At 46.3% G+C, this 21,564-nt stretch overlaps 1 protein-coding gene across 4 annotated transcripts in view; it reads right to left on the reverse strand.

Annotated features, from left to right (window-relative positions):
* Positions 1-15,008: 15,008 nt before the first annotated feature.
* Positions 15,009-21,564, reverse strand: part of LOC139240431 (urokinase plasminogen activator surface receptor-like) — a 30,836-nt gene continuing 24,280 nt past the window's right edge. Inside the window, exons 7-9 of one of the 4 annotated variants that reach the window (XM_070868951.1) lie at positions 20,973-21,110; positions 16,257-16,385; positions 15,009-15,355 (exon numbers count right to left, since the gene is read on the reverse strand). In XM_070868951.1, coding sequence (XP_070725052.1) covers positions 15,027-15,355; positions 16,257-16,385; positions 20,973-21,110 — 596 coding nt within the window. In that variant the 3' untranslated portion in view covers positions 15,009-15,026. Of the gene's footprint in view, positions 15,356-16,256; positions 16,389-20,972; positions 21,111-21,564 lie in introns of all 4 variants that reach the window. The other 3 variants (XM_070868950.1, XM_070868953.1, XM_070868952.1) reach the window with 3 other exon arrangements.

The following is a 21,564-nucleotide window of genomic DNA, read 5'->3' on the forward strand; positions in this document are numbered from 1 at the left end:
TCTGACAAAAGGGACCACATATCCCAAATAACAGGACCCCCTCCAGTTCTGAGGCAACCAGGGGTAGGCCTTGTGCCCGCACACAAAATAAGTGCCATTGTATGCTGTTAGATTCGATCCCAATCTCTCTCTCAGCCCCCATCGCCACCTAATCTTAGGGTCCCAGTCCTGGCTACTTGTCTGATTCTTCAAACCCTCTATTTCAAAGAACCCCTGGTTTGTTGTTTCGCTGGCTATTATGTTCCACCTGGTGAGGTTAAAGTATTGCGTACAATTGCTATATCCTGCTACAAAACCTGTTTCCTCACCAGTCAGGTTTCTAGTGAAACAAATGTCAGCGGTGGGCCTTCCAACTCCTGAGGTGTTGGTCAAAACCAGGAACGGGGTCGTACCGACCTATTGTATTCCGGCTGGTACCATCCGTCAATGCATCCAAAAGATAACCCCCCCCAATCTCCACGTTTCTTTATCCCCACTCTGGTTCCAAGTATCATTTACTTCCCCTGTACCGTTTTTTCGCATTACCCACTCTGCTACTTCCGAAATGTTAAGGGAGATTGACCTCAAAGGGATGCCTCCTTTGCTATGTATGGGGATGTGCGAACATACCCAGCAACAGTAAAAGTTCTCATTTTGCGCATAAACATAAGACATGTACAAAAAGGTATTCACATGTAACTCTCGTTTCGGTCTAGCTAGCAGGCCGGACCTAACACGAACTATCATAATCGCACCGATCGCAATATATAGTTTCATCTTATTACTCTATAATTAACAAATAGTCAAAGGCAAAATGGCCAAATGGCTTGCTTGAAGAATCTCTCTCTGTCAATCTGTAAATAGACAAACAACAACAACTAATACGTGTGCTAAACGGCTGGTTCAAAAACCTTAAGCTGGGTCTGATGCTTCCATTGTCCGTTCCCTTTAACATCGATGCAGGCACAAGTGTCCCCACTGATTATAACCTCATATGGTCCTATCCATTTTTGGGGCAAACCCCAGTTTTCCCCGGGAGGACCCTTACCATAATGCGACTTCCCGCCAACGGGACTTCAGGGAGCTTTGTAAGCTCTGCTTCCGCGTCTCTTTCTTCCTGATTGTCCCTAACTAATTTACGCATCACTTTTAATTGAGTACTTAGTTCCAAAACATACTGTTTTATTTTGTCTTTTAATGGGCCGACATCGGCCCCCCCTGTTATGATGTTCTCTGGTAATTGCATCGTCCTTCCTGTCATTAGTTCAGAAGGAGTTAATCCGGTTATTCGGTTTGTCGTGGCTCTTAACTTCATCAATATAATGGGTAATACTTCTGTCCACGTTTTTCCTGACGTTTGCATGGCCTTTGCCAGGGCGTTCTTAAGGGTACGGTTCATGCGCTCTACCATCCCAGAACTCTGCGGGTGGTAGGGGATGTGGAATTTTTGTTTTATGCCCATCAACTGGCATATTGTTTTTACAATTTTTTTCCGTGAAGTGGGTGCCTTGGTCGGAATCTATTTGAAGAGGCACTCCCCATCGGGGAATCACCTGCTCGGTCAATATCCTTGCCACTGTTGAGGCAGTGCAATCACGTGTGGGGAAAGCTTCCACCCACCGGGTAAATTGATCGATAATCACTAGGCAATATCTTTTTCCATGGGATGGGGCAAAGGACCTGTGAAATCAATTTGTATGTGTTCCCATGGCCTCCGTGGACGGGGCTGGTGTCCCATTTTAATTTTAATGGGCCTGCCTGGATTATATCTCTCCCCATCCCCTTCCACCACCAATCTCTCCCAAGACTCCCGGTCATGGCCTCTCGTCCTGAATGAGACAGGCCATGATGCAACTCCAATAAGGTATTCTGTATGCATTCAGGCGCCATTATCTTGTCGTTTTGTCTCCAAACGTTATCCTTCCCTTGCGTTGCGCCCTGCTTTGTCCACATACCTATTTCCTCCTCAGAAGTGTCCTGGTGTAGTTTCTCAATACTTATCTGTTCGTCTCGGGCCCCAGTGACACTGACTTAATTTTAATAATTTAAAATCATTATCAATGGAGAGTGTTTTTTTTTTACCTCTTCAAATTCTTTTTTTTTTCAATCGCAAACACCCCTTCTCCCCCATGCTGTCATATAATCGTGTACTATCCCAAATACATATCTACTGTCCGTATAGATATTAACAATCATATTTTCCAATAATTCCAGTGCCCGGGTGAGGGCTACCAGTTCTGCCACTTGAGCTGACGACCCCACCATTAATTCGCCCTGATTCAACTGTCTCTAGATCCTGGTTAACTACGGCCCATCCGGTACGAGGTAGTCCCTCTACGTATTTTCGTGAACTGTCCACAAACAAGGTTTGTTCTGCGGTTTGAAGGGGGGCGTCTTTTATTCTATCCTCTTCCATATCCTCACATACCTCTTTACAAAAGTGGGGTTCCCCTTCACCCATCATACCTTCTGCGGGGTTGTTTCCTACATCCCTAATTATGGTTACCGCTTTGTTGGGTGTTAAGAGGACTGCTTCCCACTTTGCCCGTCTCATATGAGATACGGTTCTCAGCTTTCCTGTGTTTAACATTTCTACCAATGTGTGTTTAGTGTGGAGAATGATGTTTCCAGTCATCACCACAAACTCGCTTAATTTTTTACCACCCAAGCTGCGCAATCTAGCGCGGCTATACATCTGGATAACCCAGTCACCACCAGGCTTTCGGTGGTAGAGTAATAGGCTATAGGTCTCCTTTTATCAGGGATAAAGTTCCGGCTGTAATTAAAGAGACCCAGTACCTTCCTCACCCCCCTTACCGTTACTGGTCTCGGCATGTTCTTGAGAGCCTTTTTCCTATCCGAGGGCATTTCTTTCAGCCCCTTGAGAGGCAGTACCCTCGGTACAGGACCTGGGGTTTCCCTACCTGGGCCTTGTTGGGGAGTTAGTGGTGCTAACTGTTTCTTTTAAGATACCCTTTTCCACTATTTCTACAACCGCTGTTCTAGCTACAGGTCTTATCGGGTATTGTGGCAAGTCCCCCTTTTCTGCCCTCCTCCTGTTCCCGTGGCAGAGACCTTTTCCTGCTTTATCTTTTTCTTTTCTAAACTGCTAAAGCTTACTGTTTTAGCCTTTTTCAAAAGTCCCTTTTACACCTTCACAGATAGCTCACCACTCGCCCATGAGTTTGACCTAATCCCTGAAGGTATTTCTAAATTTAAAACTCTTTTTTTTTACTGAGCTAGAAGCTTTCGTGTCAAGGTTTTACACAAAGGAAAATGGGAGCGTTTTAAAAGGCATTCTTTATCTCATTCCTGGACTAAATTTATGTCTTTCAACCCAATTGCATGTTTTCTTTCGACAAGTAAGTGAGCGTGTCAAATTCTTTTTTTTTACTACCGGAACCATGTATTTTTATCTTTTACTCAACAAACCTATCCTTTGTACATTTCCTAGCTCCGTAACTTATCATCCGAATATATCCACACCTTCGTTTCTAACTTAAAATGTAATACCATAAGGTTCACAGTTTCTTAAACTTCCCACATACAGGACAACACTACGAAGTGGGAATTGTGTACAGACCTCCAAACAGTAGTAGTGATGTTGGGGAGGGCATCAAACAGGAAATTAGGGGTGCGTGCAATAAAGTTGCAGCAGTTATAATGGGTGACTTTAATATGCACATAGATTGGGCTAACCAAACTGGAAGCAATACGGTGAAGGAGGATTTTCTGGAGTGCATAAGGGATGGTTTTTTAGACCAATATGTCGAGGAACCAACTAGGGGGGAGGCCATCTTAGACTGGGTGTTATGTAATGAGAGAGGATTAATTAGCAATCTCGTTGTGCGAGGCCCCTTGGGGAAGAGTGACCATAATATGGTGGAATTCTGCATTGGGATGGAGACTGAAACAGTTAATTCAGAAACCATAGTCCAGAACTTAAAGAAGGCTAACTTTGAAGGTATGAGGCGTGAATTGGCTGGGATGGATTGGCGAATGATACTTAAGGGGTTGACTGTGGATGGGCAATGGCAGACATTTAGAGACCGCATGGATGAACTACAACAATTGTACATTCCTGTCTGGCATAAAAATAAAAAAGGGAAGGTGGCTCAACCGTGGCTATCAAGGGAAATCAGGGATAGTATTAAAGCCAAGGAAGTGGCATACAAATTGGCCAGAAATAGCAGCGAACCTGGGGACTGAGAGAAATTTAGAACTCAGCAGAGGAGGACAAAGGGTTTGATTAGGGCAGGGAAAATGGAGTATGAGAAGAAGCTTGCAGGGAACATTAAGACGGATTGCAAAAGTTTCTATAGATATGTAAAGAGAAAAAGGTTAGTAAAGACAAACGTAGGTCCCCTGCAGTCAGAATCAGGGGAAGTCATAACGGGGAACAAAGAAATGGCGGACCAATTGAACAAGTACTTTGGTTCGGTATTCACGAAGGAGGACACGAACAACCTTCCGGTTATAAAAGGGGTCAGAGGGTCTAGTAAGGAGGAGGAACTGAGGGAAATCCTTATTAGTCGGGAAATTGTGTTGGGGAATTTGATGGGATTGAAGGCCGATAAATCCCTAGGGCCTGATGGACTGCATCCCAGAGTACTTAAGGAGGTGGCCTTGGAAATAGTGGATGCGTTGACAGTCATTTTCCAACATTCCATTGACTCTGAATCAGTTCCTATGGAGTGGAGGGTAGCCAATGTAACCCCACTTTTTAAAAAAGGAGGGAGAGAGAAAACAGGGAATTATAGACCGGTCAGCCTGACATCGGTAGTGGGTAAAATGATGGAATCAATTATTAAGGATGTCATAGCAGTGCATTTGGAAAGAGGTGACATGATAGGTCCAAGTCAGCATGGATTTATGAAAGGGAAATCATGCTTGACAAATCTTCTGGAATTTTTTGAGGATGTTTCCAGTAGAGTGGATAAGGGAGAACCAGTTGATGTGGTATATTTGGACTTTCAGAAGGCGTTCGACAAGGTCCCACACAAGAGATTGATGTGCAAAGTTAGAGCACATGGGATTGGGGGTAGTGTACTGACATGGATTGAGAACTGGTTGTCAGACAGGAAGCAAAGAGTAGGAGTAAATGGGTACTTTTCAGAATGGCAGGCAGTGACTAGTGGGGTACCGCAAGGTTTTGTGCTGGGACCCCAGCTGTTTACACTGTACATTAATGATTTAGATGAGGGGATTAAATGTAGTATCTCCAAATTTGCGGATGACACTAAGTTGGGTGGCAGTGTGAGCTGCGAGGAGGATGCTGTGAGGCTGCAGAGCGACTTGGATAGGTTAGGTGAGTGGGCAAATGCATGGCAGATAAGTATAATGTGGATAAATGTGAGGTTATCCACTTTGGTGGTAAAAACAGAGAGACAGACTATTATCTGAATGGTGACAGATTAGGAAAAGGGGAGGTGCAAAGAGACCTGGGTGTCATGGTACATCAGTCATTGAAGGTTGGCATGCAGGTGCAGCAGGCGGTTAAGAAAGCAAATGGCATGTTGGCCTTCATAGCAAGGGGATTTGAGTACAGGGGCAGGGAGGTGTTGCTACAGTTGTACAGGGCATTGGTGAGGCCACACCTGGAGTATTGTGTACAGTTTTGGTCTCCTAACCTGAGGAAGGACATTCTTGCTATTGAGGGAGTGCAGCGAAGGTTCACCAGACTGATTCCCGGGATGGCGGGACTGACCTATCAAGAAAGACTGGATCAACTGGGCTTGTATTCACTGGAGTTCAGAAGAATGAGAGGGGACCTCATAGAAACATTTAAAATTCTGACGGGGTTAGACAGGTTAGATGCAGGAAGAATGTTCCCAATGTTGGGGAAGTCCAGAACCAGAGGTCACAGTCTAAGGATAAGGGGTAAGCCATTTAGGACTGAGATGCGGAGGAACTTCTTCACCCAGAGAGTGGTGAACCTGTGGAATTCTCTACCACAGAAAGTTGTTGAGGCCAATTCACTAAATATATTCGAAAAGGAGTTAGATGAGGTCCTTACTACTAGGGGGATCAAGGGGTATGGCGAGAAAGCAGGAATGGGGTACTGAAGTTGAATGTTCAGCAATGAACTCATTGAATGGCGGTGCAGGCTAGAAGGGCCGAATGGCCTACTCCTGCACCTATTTTCTATGTTTCTATGTTTCTATGAAGGGTTAAAAAAAAACATTTCACTCTGTTTGGAAAGAGTGGGTGGAGCAAAAACAGGCAGGCAACTCCACACCTTCCCAAGCAGGCTTTCATTCATTCCACAGTCAAAATCACTCGAGTACTCTCTTCATTCAAAATAGACATTCACAAAAGTCTCTCTTCATTCAACAAAGCTTATGTCTGGATCCATATGTCACTTAAGATAGTCACTATCAGCTTTTTTATGGCATTACATAATTACGCAAGTTACAATTAATGATAGGAATTAATGAATGACCCGGGCAGCCCGTGTTTTACATTCCCTTCCTTACCTTCCATGTTCGCCAGTCTCGGACGTTTCCCTTTGTTTCTGTAATACTCACGGCCATGACTACTCTGTGGAGACCTTTTGTCTTCGCAACAAAGCTAGCGTGTTTCCTTACCCCTGGAGTTTTCGGCTCTAGGTTGGATCGATCAGTTCCCTTCCGCACCGACCTTATTTACTAAAGGGACAACTCAAACTGGCTAGTCAGCCTCTTCCCGCTATCTGTTTACTCGTATCTTATACACTATCCCGTCGTGCCCGTACACCTCTCTTTTCAGTCTCTTAACACCAGATTCCAGATACTGTCTGAAGTGATCACGTCTGATCAGACAGTATCCTGTTCCCGTGACGCCATTTTGTTGTGGAAAAATATTTCCGAGACTGTATAATATATAAAGAGAGGTTTATTAAATCGGAGACAAAGCTTTGGGAGAAGTATTAAAGACCCTTGTCTTTGAACCACGACTCAAATTGGTATCTTCAGTGAGGTTCTTTTATGTTACAAATTACGTCACTTTACATCACATGCTTTAGCACTTGTCTTTAAGCCTAATCATCACATTACAAGGTTTACTATCCAAGTCTAAGCTTTTGATATTAACCATCCTGCATTGTGACAGGGCAGTATAAACAAGTGCAGGCTTTTGACACCGGTATAAACAAACATACCTAGCACTTAACTCTCCAGTGTTTATTATCTCACTTTCCAATCTCCATTAACTCAAGGCCAGCATGCCTTAAAGTCTAACTGTTTAAAGCATAATGCATCAGTATTGTCCCTTACAAAATTCATTTAAAGGGGAAAATAAAACAAATGTTTGGTCCCGTAGACAATCAAATATATGTCCAAAAATCCGCTCCAACACGACAATATCCAAATTCAAAAGGTAAAAGTTGCTCCCACCCCTCTGTTTCTGCAGCTTTTCCCCACAGGCCCAAACATGCCTTTTAAAATCCCAAACTTGGTTAAGACTCGTAGATTTCTTCAATATGCATTTTAGGATCCCAAACTTTCTGTTTAATAGGCCCAAATCGAATTTCCTTTTCAGTGAGTCCAAACACTGGGGGGGTTTCCATGAATTTTGGAATCGTACATTCCTCAGATTAGGAGACTAAAACTGCACACAATACTCAAGGTGCAGTCTCACCAAGGCCCTGTACAACTGCAGCAAGACCTCCCTGCTCCTATACTCAAATCCTCTCGCTATGAAGGCCAACATGCCTTTTGCTTTCTTTACTGCCTGCTGTACCTGCATGCCTACTTTCAATGACTGATGTACCATGACACCCAGGTCTCGTTGCACTTCCCCTTTTACTAATCTATCACCATTCAGAAAATAATCTGCCTTCCTGTTTTTGCCCCCAACGTGGATAACCTCACATTTATCCACATTATACTGCATCTGGCATGCATTTGCCCACTCACCTAACCTGCCCAAGTCACTATGCAGCCTCTTAGCATCCTCTTCACAGTTCACACTGCCACCCAGCATAGTGTCATCTGCAAACTTGGAGATATTACATTCAATTCCTTTGTCTAACTCATTAATTTATATTGTAAATAGCTGAAGTCCCAGCACTAAACCTTGCGATACCCCACTAGTCACTACCTGCCATGCTGAAAAAGAACCAGTTTATTCCCACTCTTTGCTTCCTGTCTGCCGACCAGTTCTCTATCCACGTCAATACATTACCCCCAATACCATGTGCCTTAATATTGCACACTAATCTCTTGTGTGGGACATTGTCAAAAGCCTTTTGAAAGTCCAAATGCACCTCATCCACTGGTTCTCCCTTATCCACTCTACCAGTTACATCCCCCAAAAATTCTGGATTTGTCAAGCATGATTTCCCTTTTATAAATCCATGCTGGCTTGGACCGATCCTGTCACTGCTTTCCAAATGCGCTGCTATTACATCTTTAATAATTGATTCCAGCATTTACCCCACTACCGTTGTTAGGCTAACCGGTCTATAATTCTCAGTTTTCTCTCTCCCTCCTTTTTTAAAAAGTGGGGTTACATTAGCTACCCTCCAATCCATAGGAACTGACCCAGAGTCCATGGAATGTTGGAAAATGACCACCAATGCATCCACTATTTCTAGGGCCACTTCCTTAAGTACTCTGGAATGCAGACTATCGGGCCCTGGGGATTTATCGGCCTTCCGTCCCTTCAATTTCCCTAACACCATTTCCTGACTAATAAGGATTTCTCTCAGTTCCTCCTTCTCGCTAGTCCCTCGGTCACCTAGTTTTTCCGGAATGTTATTCATGTCTTCCTTAGTGAAGACAGAACCAAAGTATTTGTTCAATTGGTTTGCCATTTCCTTGTTCCCCATTATAAATTCACCTGGTTCTGACTGCAAGGGACCTACATTTGTCTTCACTAATCTTTTTCTCTTCACATATCTATAGAAGCTTTTGCAGTCAGTTTTTAAATTCCCTGCAAGCTTACTCTCATGTTAGAGGATTTAGACGTATTGTGTATTTCTGATACATGGCTGAATGACAGTGATGTCACAGAAATTCACCTAAAGAAAGAATAGGGTAGGTCAAAGGGGGGGTGGAGTTGCTATGTTTATCAGTGAGAATCTAACAGCTAGAGAGAGACTTGATATTGCCTTATCGGGTACCGCTGAAGCTATCTGGGTTCAAGTGGACCAAGCTCACGGGCAGGGATTAATTATCAGTAATTGTTATAGGGCCCTGGTCAGACACTTGAGTAAAATGAGTTATTATGGAAACAGATCACTGATGCTTTTAATATAAAATGACACCTTTTTTTGGAAGCTGACTTTAATTTTCCTGGCATTCAGTGGCATGATGGTTTACCTGCTGTTGTGGTGGGAAATGCAACTGAAAAACTTATTGAAAATAGACAAGACTGTTTCCTGACTCAACATGTTAATGAAGTAACTCGGGAAAATCATATATTGGATCTGGTGTTTAGTAGTGAGCCTGACCTTGTATCAGGCCTCCATGTGGGGGAACATCTGGGCAACAGAGATCACAACATTATACGGTTCCAATTAGCTAATAGAACTAAAGGTACTGAGAACCTGATCTCGTACCGGATTTCAGAAGAGCAAATTTCTCCAAAATGGCAGATGATTTGGAATGAGTAAATTGGCTAACCCTCCTCAGTGGTGATGCAACCGATGTTGAATACAAATGGAAAGTTTTTAAGAATAAGTTTAAAAATGTGAAAAACAAACATGTACCCAAAATCAAAGGAAGGAAATGTGGTAAGAAAAAAGCCAAGCTGGCTGACTGGGTATGACTGGGGCTCAGAAGAGGCGAGGGCCCAGGGGCAGCACGGGCCCAGCCCACACTGCGATATGTGTGCGCACTAGGTCCGTGCAGCAGAGCTGGTCTCCAGTTGTCCTGGTTAACCCTTGCCACTGGACCAAGTCCGAGCTCTGTCAAGCCCGTGTGGTGGTTGGTATGCAACGGTCACCGCACGTTAAAAAAATCCCAGCACAGGCATCATCCGCCCTTCAAGATGTAGTTCGGGACCTGGAATATTAGATCCTTCATCGAAACACCTGTGAACACATCCCTTTTTGCCGTGGAAGCAAGTTATTCATGCTTCGAGGGACTGCCTATGATGATGATGATGACAAAGGTAAATAGGATTTAAACAGAAATGTTTCTATAAATTCAACAAATTTAATACTCAAATAAATAGGGTTGAATACAAAGAACAACTAAAGAAAACAAAGGCTGCTATTAGATGAGCAAAAAGTCGAATGACAAAAAGGATTCTGGAAACAGACAAAATCTACAGCGCAGAAGGAGACCATTTTGGCCCATCGTGTTTGCGCTGGCCGACAAAGAACTTTCTCTGAACTCGGGAGTGTGAGCCCTGAGCGTTCTCTGAAGTCGGGAGTGTGAGTGCTGTGCGTTGTAAAATCTCGGGAGTGTGAGCGCTGTGTGTTCTCTGAAGTCGGGAATGTGAGCACTGTGCGTTCTCTGAACTCGGGAGTGTGAGTGCTGTGTGTTCCCTGAACTCGGGAGTGTGAGCACTGTGTGTTCCCTGAACTCGGGAGTGTGAGCGCTGTGTGTTCTCTGTACTCGGGAGTGTGAGCGCTGTGTGTTCTCTGAAATGGGCCTCTGTTTATCATCCCCCTAAAGGGAGACGGGGCCTCGGTTTAACATTCCCCCTCAACACGGAGACGGGGCCTTGGTTTAACATTCCCCCTAAACAGGGAGACGAGGAGAGGGGAGCAGAGTTGAGGGTTGAGTATAGGGGAAGGAGAGTTGGCGTCTGAGTAGAGGGAGATGAGATTTGGGGTTTGAGGAGAGGGGGAGTTCAGTTAGGGTTTGAGGAGAGGTTAAGAGATTGGGGGGGTTCAGGAGAGGAGGAGGAGAGTTGGGGGATGAGGCGAGTTGGGGTTGAGGAGAGGGGGAGGAGATTTGGGGGTTGAGGAGAGGGGGAGAAGAGTTGGGGTTTGAGGAGAGGAGAGGAGGGTTGGGGGGTTCAGGAGAGGAGGAGGAGATTTGGGGGTTCAAGAGAACGTTAGCACTTGCCACGACCAACACAAGTGAATGTCTGTGTAAAAGACATAAGGGGAAGAGAAAGATTCCTCAGCTGGGCAAAGTACAAGCCAATAACTTCATTCACACATTCTGTAACAGGACGCAGAGACTGTACAGTGCAATATTACCTCTCCTAACGTTACCTAATGGTGTCCCCCAAAGATCTATCCTTGCCCCCCTCCTATTTCTCATCGATATGCTGCCCCTTGGTGACATCATCCAAATACACAGCGTCAGTTTCCACATGTACGCTGCCGACACCCAGCTCTACCTCACCACCACCTCTCTCGACCCCTCGTACATTGTCAGACTGCTTATCCGACATCCAATTCTGGATGAGCAGCAATTTTCTCCAATTAAATAGTGGGAAGACACTGACTCCATCCCTCTCACTAACATCTGTCTGAGGCTGAGCCACACTGTTCACAACCTTGGTGTTATATTTGACCCTAAAATGGGCTTCCCACCACATATCCACAGCATAACTAAGACTGCCTGTGTGTTCTCTGAACTCAGGACTGTGAGCACTGTGTGTTCTCTGAACTCGGGACTGTGAGCACTGTGCGTTCTCTGAACTGGGAAGTGTGAGCGTTATGCGTTGGGGGAACTCGGGACTGTGAGCACTGTGCGTTCTCTGAACTCAGGAGTGTGAGCGCTGTGCGTTCTCTGAACTGGGAAGTGTGAGCGTTATGCGTTGGGGGAACTCGGGAGTGTGAGCGCTGTGTGTTCTCTGAACTCGGGAGTGTGAGCGCTGTGTGTTCTCTGAACTCGGGAGTGTGAGCGCTGTGTGTTCTCTGAACTCGGGAGTGTGAGCGCTGTGTGTTCTCTGAACTCGGGAGTGTGAGCGCTGTGTGTTCTCTGAACTCGGGAGTGTGAGCGCTGTGTGTTCTCTGAACTCGGGAGTGTGAGCGCTGTGTGTTCTCTGAACTCGGGAGTGTGAGTGCTGTGTGTTTTCTGAACTCGGGAGTGTGAGCACTGTGTGTTCCCCCGACTCAGGAGTGTGAGCGCTGTGTGTTCTATGAACACGGGAGTGTGAGCGCTGTGTGTTCCCTGAATTCGCGAGTGTGAGCACTGAGTGTTCTCTGAACTGGGGAGTGTGAGCGTTATGCGTTGTGTGAACTCGGGAGTGTGAGCGCTGTGTGTTCCCTGAACTCGGGAGTGTGAGCACTGTGTGTCCTCTGAAATGGGCCTCTGTTTATCATCCCCCTACAGGGAGACGGGGCCTCGGTTTATTGTCCCGCCCTGAACAGGGAGACGGGGCCTCGGTTTATTGTCCCGCCCTGAACAGGGAGACGGGGCCTCGGTTTAACATTCCCCCTGAACAGGGAGACGGGGCCTCGGTTTAACATTCCCCTGAACAGGGAGACGGGGACCGCGATTTAACATTCCCCCTGAACAGGGAGACAGGGCCTCGGTTTAACATTCCCCTCAACAGGGAGACGGGGCCTCGGTTTAACATTCCCCCCTGAACAGGGAGACGGGGCCTCGGTTTAACAATCCCCCTGAACAGGGAGCTGGGGCCTCGGTTTATCATTGCCCTGAACAGGGAGATGGGGCCTCGGTTTAACATCCCCCTGAACAGGGAGACGGGGCCTCGGTTTAACATTCCCCCCTGAACAGGGAGACGGGGCCTCGGTTTAACATCCCCCTGAACAGGGAGACGGGGCCTCGGTTTAACATCCCCCTGAACAGGGAGACGGGGCCTCGGTTTAACATCCCCCTGAACAGGGAGACGGGGCCTCGGTTTAACATTCCCCCTGAACAGGGAGACGGGGCCTCGGTTTAACATTCCCCCTGAACAGGGAGACGGGGCCTCGGTTTAACATTCCCCCTGAACAGGGAGACGGGGCCTCGGTTTAACATTCCCCCTGAACAGGGAGACGGGGCCTCGGTTTAACATTCCCCCCTAAACAGGGAGACGGGGCCTCGGTTTAACATCCCCCCTGAACAGGGAGACGAGGCCTCGGTTTAACCTTCCCCCTCAACAGGGAGACGTGGCCTCGGTTTAACATTCCCCCTGAACAGGGAGATGGGGCCTCGGTTTAACATTCCCCTGAACAGTGAGTTGGGGCCTCGGTTTAACATTCCCCCTGAACATGGAGACGGGGCCTCAGTTTAACATTCCCCCTGAACAGGGAGACGGGGCATCGGTTTAACATTCCCCTGAACAGGGAGATGGGGCCTCCATTTAACATTTCCCCCTGAACAGGGAAACGAGGAGAGGGAAGGAGAGTTGGGGATTGAGGAGAGGGGGATGAGAGTTGGGGGTTCAGTATAGGGGGAGGAGAGTTGCGGATTGAGGAGAGAGGGCGGAGAGTTTGGGATTGAGGAGAGGCGGAGGAGAGTTGGGAGTTGAGTAGAGGGGGAGGAGAGGTGGTTGTTGAATAGAGGGGAGGAGAGTTGGGTTGTGAGGAGGAGGAGATTTGGGGTTGAGCAGAAGGGCAGAAGAATTGAGTTTTGAGTAGAGGGATAGTAGAGTTGAGGGTTGAATAGAGGGGAAGGAGAGTTGCGGTTGAGGAGAGTTTGGTTTGAGGAGAGGGGAGGAGTTTTGGGGGATGAGAAGAGTTGGCGTTGAGGAGAGGGGGAGGAGAGTTGGGGGTTTAGGAGAGGGGTGGTGAGTTGAGGAGTTGAGGTGAAGGGGAGGAGAGTTGGGGGTTGAGGAGAGGTGGAGAAGAGTTGGGGTTTGAGGAGAGGGGAGGAAGGTTGGGGGGGTTCAGGAGACGAGGAGGAGATTTGGGGGTTCAAGAGAACGTTAGCACTGAGCCACGACCAACACAAGTGAATGTCTGTAAAAGGCATAAGGGGAAGAGAAAGATTCCTCAGCTGGGCAAAGTACAAACCAATAACTTCATCCACACATTCTGTAACAGCACGCAGAGACTGTACAGTGCAATCTTACCTCTCCTAACGTTACCTAATGGTGTCCCCCAAAGATCTATCCTTGCCCCCCTCCTATTTCTCATCGACATGCTGCCCCTTGGTGACATCATCCAAATACACAGCATCAGTTTCCACATGTACGCTGCCGACACCCAGCTCTACCTCACCACCACCTCTCTCGACCCCTCGTACATTGTCAGACTGCTTATCCGACATCCAAATCTGGATGAGCAGAAATTTTCTCCAATTAAATAGTGGGAAGACACTGACTCCATCCCTCTCACTAACATCTGTCTGAGGCTGAGCCAAACTGTTCACAATCTTGGTGTTATATTTGACCCTAAAATGGGCTTCCGACCACATATCCGCAGCATAACTAAGACTGCCTGTCTCCACCTCTGTAACATCACCCGTCTCCGCCCCTGCCTCAGCTCATCTGCTGTTGAAGCCCTCATCCATGCCTTTTCACCTCTAGACTTGACTATTCCAATGCACTCCTGGTTGGACTCCCACATTCTACCCTACGTAAACTAGAGGTGATCTAAAACTCGGCTGCCCGTGTCCTAACTCACACCAAGTACTCGCTAACCTACCTTGGCTCCTGGTTGCACAACACCTCAATTTTAAAATTCTCACCCTTGTTTTCAAATCCCTCATGGCCTCGCCCCTCCCTATCCCTGTAAATTCCTCCAGCCCCACAACCATCAAGATATCTGTGCTCCTCGAAATCCACCCTCTTGAGCATTCCAGATTATTAGTGCTCAAACTTTGGTGGCTGTGCCTTCAGCTATCTGGGCCCTCAGCGCTGAATTCCTTTCCTAAACCTCTCCGTCTTTCTACCTCTCTTTCCTCCTTTAAGACGGGCCGTAAGCTTTTGGTCATCTGCCCTAATTTCTCCTTGTATGGCTCGGTGTGAAATTCTTTGTCTCATAACGCTCCTGTGAAGCACCTTGGGACGTTTTACTACGTTAAACATGAGAACATAAGAAATAGGAGCAGGAATAGGCCATTCGGCCCCTCAATCCTGCTCCACCATTCAATAAGATCATGGTGCTATATAAATACAAGTTGTTCTTGTATCTCATCGAGGGATTCCAATCAACTAAAACCAAGAGGCCCAAGAGTGAGATTAATATTTTTATTTCCCCAGAGCCCTGGTTAAAACAGACACGGTATCAGAACAATTAACGGCAGTATAAAGAGGGGTAGATCATGTTCAACAGCTGGGCTATCGCTGGTGACTGCCACAGTGTCAGTGGCTTTCGTAGTCTGCGCCGTGCTGACCTTCGTTACTGCCACAGTGTCAGTGGCTTTCGTAGTCTGCGCCGTGCTGACCTCCGATCTCTCTCGCCCACGGTTGCACCCGCTATTTTTGCAACAGTAGAACTCTTGCTTTCGGTTGATGCTATACAACTGAAGCAGGTCCGGGTTGTCGCAGATACTCCGAGAAGCACAGCCTTTAATGGTGATGTTTGTCGCCAAATCATCTGAGAAAAGTAACATTAGAATCATAGAATCAGAAAAACTCACAGCACAGAAGGAGGCCATTCAGCCCGTTGTGCCTGTACTGGCACTTTGAAGCAGAATCATGCTTACTGCCCCCACCTCTGCCTTTTGTCTGCAACCCTGTAACTTCCTCATCCTCCAGTACCTGTCCAACTCCCTCTTAAAATTATTTATGGAATCAGCTTCCACACCTTTTCAGGGAGAGCGTTCCAGATCCCGACAACTCTCCGAGTGAAAAAGTTTCTCCTCATCCCCCATTGAGATCTTTTGCCCATTATTTTAAATCGATGACCTCTGGTTTTGACCCACTCACCAGAGGGAATAGTTTTTCTCTATCAACTCCAGCAAAACCCTCGCTTCATCCTGAAAACCTCTTTTGGGTCATCTTCTCTGTTCCAAGGAGAACTGTCCAAACTTTTCCAACCTTTCCTCATAACTAAAGTTCCTCATTCCTGGTAACATCCCGGTGAACCTCCTCTGTACGCTTTCTGAGGCATCTTTCCTGAAGTGGGGCGCCCAGAATTGTCCCCGATATTCCAGCTGAAGCCGAACCAATGCCGAGCTCCTGCCCATTTCACCATGCTCCCTACGTCATCCTGAAGCCTATAACTTTCCTCATCACTATCTACTACTTTGCCAAGTTTTGTATCACCTGCAAACTTCGTTATACTGCTCCCTACACCCGTTTATATAAAATGAAAAGCGTAATGGACCTAAAACTGACTATTGGGGAACACCACTGCAAACGATCTCCCAGTCTGATGATATTTCTAATTTTGCTGCTGATTATATCTCTCTATCCTCTGGAAAGGAATTCCAGAGCTTGGTGTCATATTGGAGTCACATTGGGAGGTAATTGATGGAGTAAAATCTAAGACTTACTTGTTCCCGAGCCGTGGAGACACGAATCCTGCTCCCCGACACATTTCACCGTTTCCTTGGGATCTTCACACGTCTGATTCAAAGTCGTTACGCAACCGTAACACTCGAGGCCGTTCAATGTGGTGTTTGCTTCTTGTAACCAACAAACGAGAAGATACACGTCAGTGTCTCCCTCCCGCTGCCAGCCCCTCATACTTCAGACACCCCCAGGATAGAAATTCATCTTGGACAGCATCACAGAACGGGTGGGATCACATTAACAGTGTGTTACGCCCCTCCTGCCTCCCCACCACCGCCCGAAATTCAGGTAAATCGGACTGATCATCAGTCGGGACGTGTAACTTGTCTGTACCATGCTACGTCAACAGTTGACTATTCGATCTAATTGGCTTGGGTGTTCAACTGATTTCTTGACTCTCCCAGGAGATCACATGGTTCCGGCTGGATTGTGATGCCTTCTGTGGGACTGGCTGGATATACCAGACGGTCTTTACCTGTCCGCCATTGCCCGTATCTGTTCAAATCCCTCTATGCCCTCCTCGCATCCTCCCGATCTCTGTAGCTCCCTTTCCGATCTCTGTAACCTTCTCCGGCCCTACAGCCCGCTGAGCACTCTGCTTTCCTACAATTCTGGCCTCTTGCACATCCCCCACTTCCTTCTCCCCACCATTGGCGGCTGTGCCTTCAGCTGCCGAGGCCCTACACTCTGGAATTCCCCCTCCTAAACCTCTCCGCCTCTCTCTCCCCCTTTGAGATGCTCCTTAACACCTACCACTTTGACCAAGCTTTAGGTCACCTGTCCTAATATCTCCTTATGTGACTCGGTGTCAATTTCTTTGTCTAATTATGTTCCTGTGAAGTGTCTTGGGACGTTTTACTACTTTTTTGACATTAAAGGAAGGAAAGGATATGGGGATCGGGCCGGAAAGTAGAATTGAGGAAGAAGATAAGCCGTGATCTTATTGAATGGCAGAGCGGGCTCGAGGGGGCCATATGGCCTACTCCTGCTCCCGATTTCTTATGTTCTTAAGTAAAGATGCTGTATAAATGCAAGTTCTTCTGGTATATTATAAACTCCAATTGGACGAGATTTCGTGCTGATGTTATACAACCATCACTGTTAACATTCCTCTGTGTTGTGTCTTGTTTAGAGAAGGTAGAGTGAGTTTTTTATTTCCGGGGATTGAGGGGTTAACATTTAAAGGTACACTGAGCAGTATGGGCAAGTTTCTTCACCCGCTGCCTAGTGCAATATCACCTAAACTGGGTTCCAATATAGTTAAGTGCGAGGTAATACATTTTGGTAGGAAGGAGAAGGAGGCCACATACTTAATGGAGTAGAGGAACAGAGGGATCTGGGGGTACAGATACATCACTAAAAGTGGCAACACAGGTTAATTAGGTCATTAAAAAAGCAAACAAAGTACTGGGGTTCATTTCGAGAGGGATAGAATTGAAAAGCAGAGAAGTTATATTAAACTTGTACAGAATCTTGGTTAGACCACACTTGGAGCACTGCGAACAGTTCGGGTTGCATATTATCCTGGATGATGTGGAATCGGTATGGGTGGAGTTGCGGAATTCCAAAGGGCAGAAAACGCTAGTGGGTGTTGTGTATAGACCACCAAATAGTAGTAGTGAGGTTGGGGACAGCATCAAACAAGAAATAAGGGATGTGTGCAATAAAGGTTCAGCAGTAATCATGGGCGACTTTAATCTACACATTGATTGGGCTAACCTAACTGGTAGCAATGCGGTGGAGGAGGATTTCCTTGTGTGTCTTAGGGATGGTTTTCTGGACCAATATGTCAAGGAGCCAACCAGGGAGCTGGCCATCCTAGACTGGGTGATGTGTAATGAGAAGGGACTAATTAGCAATCTTGTTGTGCGAGGCCCCTTGGGGAATAGTGACCATAATATGGTAGAATTCCTTATTAAGATGGAGAGTGACAAAGTTAATTCGGAAACTAGGGTCCTGAACTTAAGGAAAGGTAACTTCGACGGTATGAGGCGTGAATTGGCTAGAATAGATTGGCAAACGATACTCAAAGGGTTGACGGTGGATAAGCAATGGCAAACATTTAAAGATCACATGGATGAACTTCAGCAAATGTACATCCCTATCTGGAGTAAAAATAAAACTGGGAAGGTGGCTCAACCATGACTAACAAAGGAAATTAAGGATATTGAAGCCAAGGAAGAGGCATATAAATTGGATGGAAAAAGCAGCAAATCTGAGGACTTGGAGAAATTTAGAATTCAACAGAGGTGGACTAAGGATTTAATTAAGAGGAGGAAAATAGAGTACGAGCGGAAGCTTGCAGGGAATATAAAAACTGACTGCAAAAGCCTCTACAAATATGTGAAGAGAAAAAGATTACTAAAGACAAACGTAGGTCCCTTGCAGTCGGGATTCAGGTGAAATTATAATGGGGAACAAAGAAATGGCAGACCAATTGAACCAATACTTCGGTTCTGTCTTCACTAAGGAAGATACAAATAACCTTCCGAAGGTACTAGGGGACCGAGAGTCGAGTGAGAAGGAGGAACTGAAGGATATCCTTATTAAGCGGGAAATTGTGTTAGGGAAATTGATGGGATTTAAGGCCGATAAATCCCCGGGGCCTGATTGTCTGCATCCCAGAGTGCTCAAGGAAGTGGCCCTAGAAATAGTGGATGCATTGGTGATCATTTCCCAACACTCTATCAACTCTGGATCAGTTCCCATGGACTGGAGGGTAGCTAATGTAACACCACTTTTTTAAAAAGGAGGGTTAGAGAAAACGGGTAATTATAGACCGGTTAGCCTGACATCAGTAGTGGGGAAAATGTTGGAATCGATTATGAAGGACGAAATAGCAGAGCAGAGATTGGTCCAAGTCAGCATGGATTTATGAAAGGGAAATCATGCTTGACGAATCTTCTGGAATTTTTTGAGGATGTAACTAGCAGAGTGGACAAGGGAGAACCAGTGGATGTGGTGTATTTGGACTTTCAGAAGGCTTTTGACAAGGTCCCACACAAGAGATTGTTGTGCAGAATCAAAGCACATGGTATTGGGGGTAATATACTGACATGGATAGAGAACTGGTTGGCAGACAGGAAGCAGAGAGTCGGGATAAACGGGTCCTTTTCAGAATGGCAGGCAGTGACTAGTGGAGTGCCGCAGGGCTCAGTGCTGGGACCCCAGCTCTTTACAATATACATTAACGATTTGGATGAAGGAATTGAGTGTAATATCTCCAAGTTTGCAGATGACACTAAGCTGGGTGGCGGTGTGAGCTGTGAGGAGGATGCTAAGAGGCTGCAGGGTGACTTGGACAAGTTAGGAGAGTGGGCAAATGCATGGCAGATGCAGTATAATGTGGATAAATGTGAGGTTATCCATTTTGGGAGCAAAAACACAAAGGCAGAATATTATCTGAATGGTGGCAGACTAGGAAAAGGGGAGGTGCAACGAGACCTGGGTGTCATGGTTCATCAGTCGCTGAAAGTGGGCACGCAGGTACAGCAGGCGGTAAAGAAGGCAAATGGTATGTTGGTCTTTATAGCTAGGGGATTTGAATATAGAAGCAGGGAGGTCTTCCTACAGTTGTACAGGGCCTTAGTGAGGCCTCACCTTAAATATTGTGTTCAGTTTTGGTCTCCTAGTCTGAGGAAGGATGTTCTTGCTATTGAGGGAGTGCAGCGAAAGTTCACCAGATTGATTCCAGGGAAGGCTGGGCTGTCATATGAGGAGAGAGTGGATCAACTGGGCCTTTATTCACTGGAGTTTAGAAGGATGAGAGGGGATCCCATAGAAACATATAAGATTCTGACGGGACTGGACAGGTTAGATGTGGGAAGAATGTTTCCGATGTTGGGGAAGTCCAGAACCAGGGGACATAGTCTTAGGATAAGGGTTAGGTCATTTAGGACTGAGATGAGGAGAAACTTCTTCACTCAGAGAGTTGTTAACCTGTGGATTTTCCTGCCACAGAGAGTTGTTGATGCCAGATCACTGGATATATTCAAGAGGGAGTTAGAAATGGCTCGTATGGTTAAGGGGATCAAGGGGTATGGAGAGAAAGCAGGAAAGGGGTACTGAAGGAATGATCAGCCATGAGGCTCGAAGGGCCGAATGGCCTACTCCTGCACCTATTTTTCCATGTTTCTATGTTTCTATAAAAAAGATGTCGAGGCACGGGAGAAGGTGCTTGAAAGATTTACTAGAATGATACCAGAACTGAGAGGTTATAACTATCAGGAAAGATTGGGCAGGCTGGGGTTCCATTCTCTAGAAAAGAGAAGACTGAGGGGTGTCCTGATCTTCAAGATTGTCAAAAGGTTTGATAGGGTAGATGTCGGGAAGATGTTTGCACTTGTGGGCGAGACCAACGAGGGGCCATAAATATAAGATTGTCACTAATAAATCCAATGGGAATTCAGAGAAACATCTTTACCCGGAGAGTGGTGAGACTGTGGAACTCGCGACCACAGGGAGGGGTTGAGGCGAGGAGCATAGATGCATTTAAGGGGAAGCTGGATAAACATATAAGGGAGAAAGGAATAGAAGGATAGGGTGAGATGAAGAAGGGTGGGAGGAGGCTCGTGTGGAGCATATCCACTGGCATGGACCTGTTGGGCCGAATGGCCTGTTTCTGTGCTGTAAATACCTGGTAATACATTGTAATGCTCATAACCCGCAACCATCCTATGAGCTTGCTTGTCCCATACCTGTGTTCGTTTGGTTGTTGCAGAGGTCAGATTGGCAGCACCGATCAGCCATGTGCAGTGAGACTGCACCGACATTGATGGACTGTGTTCCAGTACAGTTCCCAGAGTCATTAACGAGAAAATCGTAGGATGTTCCACCTGAAAAAATACAACCACGGACTCTATTCAGCTAAAGATCCAGCACAGACTGTGAGGACCACAGAAGGAAGTCTTGCTACAATTCTACAGGGCTTTGATGAGAAATAAAAAAGGGAAGGTGGCTCAACCGTGGCTATCAAGGGAAATCAGGGATAGTATTAAAGCCAAGGAAGTGGCATACAAATTGGCCAGAAATAGCAGCGAACCTGGGGACTGGGAGAAATTTAGAACTCAGCAGAGGAGGACAAAGGGTTTGATTAGGGCAGGGAAAATGGAGTATGAGAAGAAGCTTGCAGGGAACATTAAGACGGATTGCAAAAGTTTCTATAGATATGTAAAGAGAAAAAGGTTAGTAAAGACAAACGTAGGTCCCCTGCAGTCAGAATCAGGGGAAGTCATAACGGGGAACAAAGAAATGGCGGACCAATTGAACAAGTACTTTGGTTCGGTATTC

Source organism: Pristiophorus japonicus, chromosome 31 (genome assembly GCF_044704955.1).
Source record: "Pristiophorus japonicus isolate sPriJap1 chromosome 31, sPriJap1.hap1, whole genome shotgun sequence".
NCBI lineage: Eukaryota > Metazoa > Chordata > Chondrichthyes > Pristiophoridae > Pristiophorus > Pristiophorus japonicus.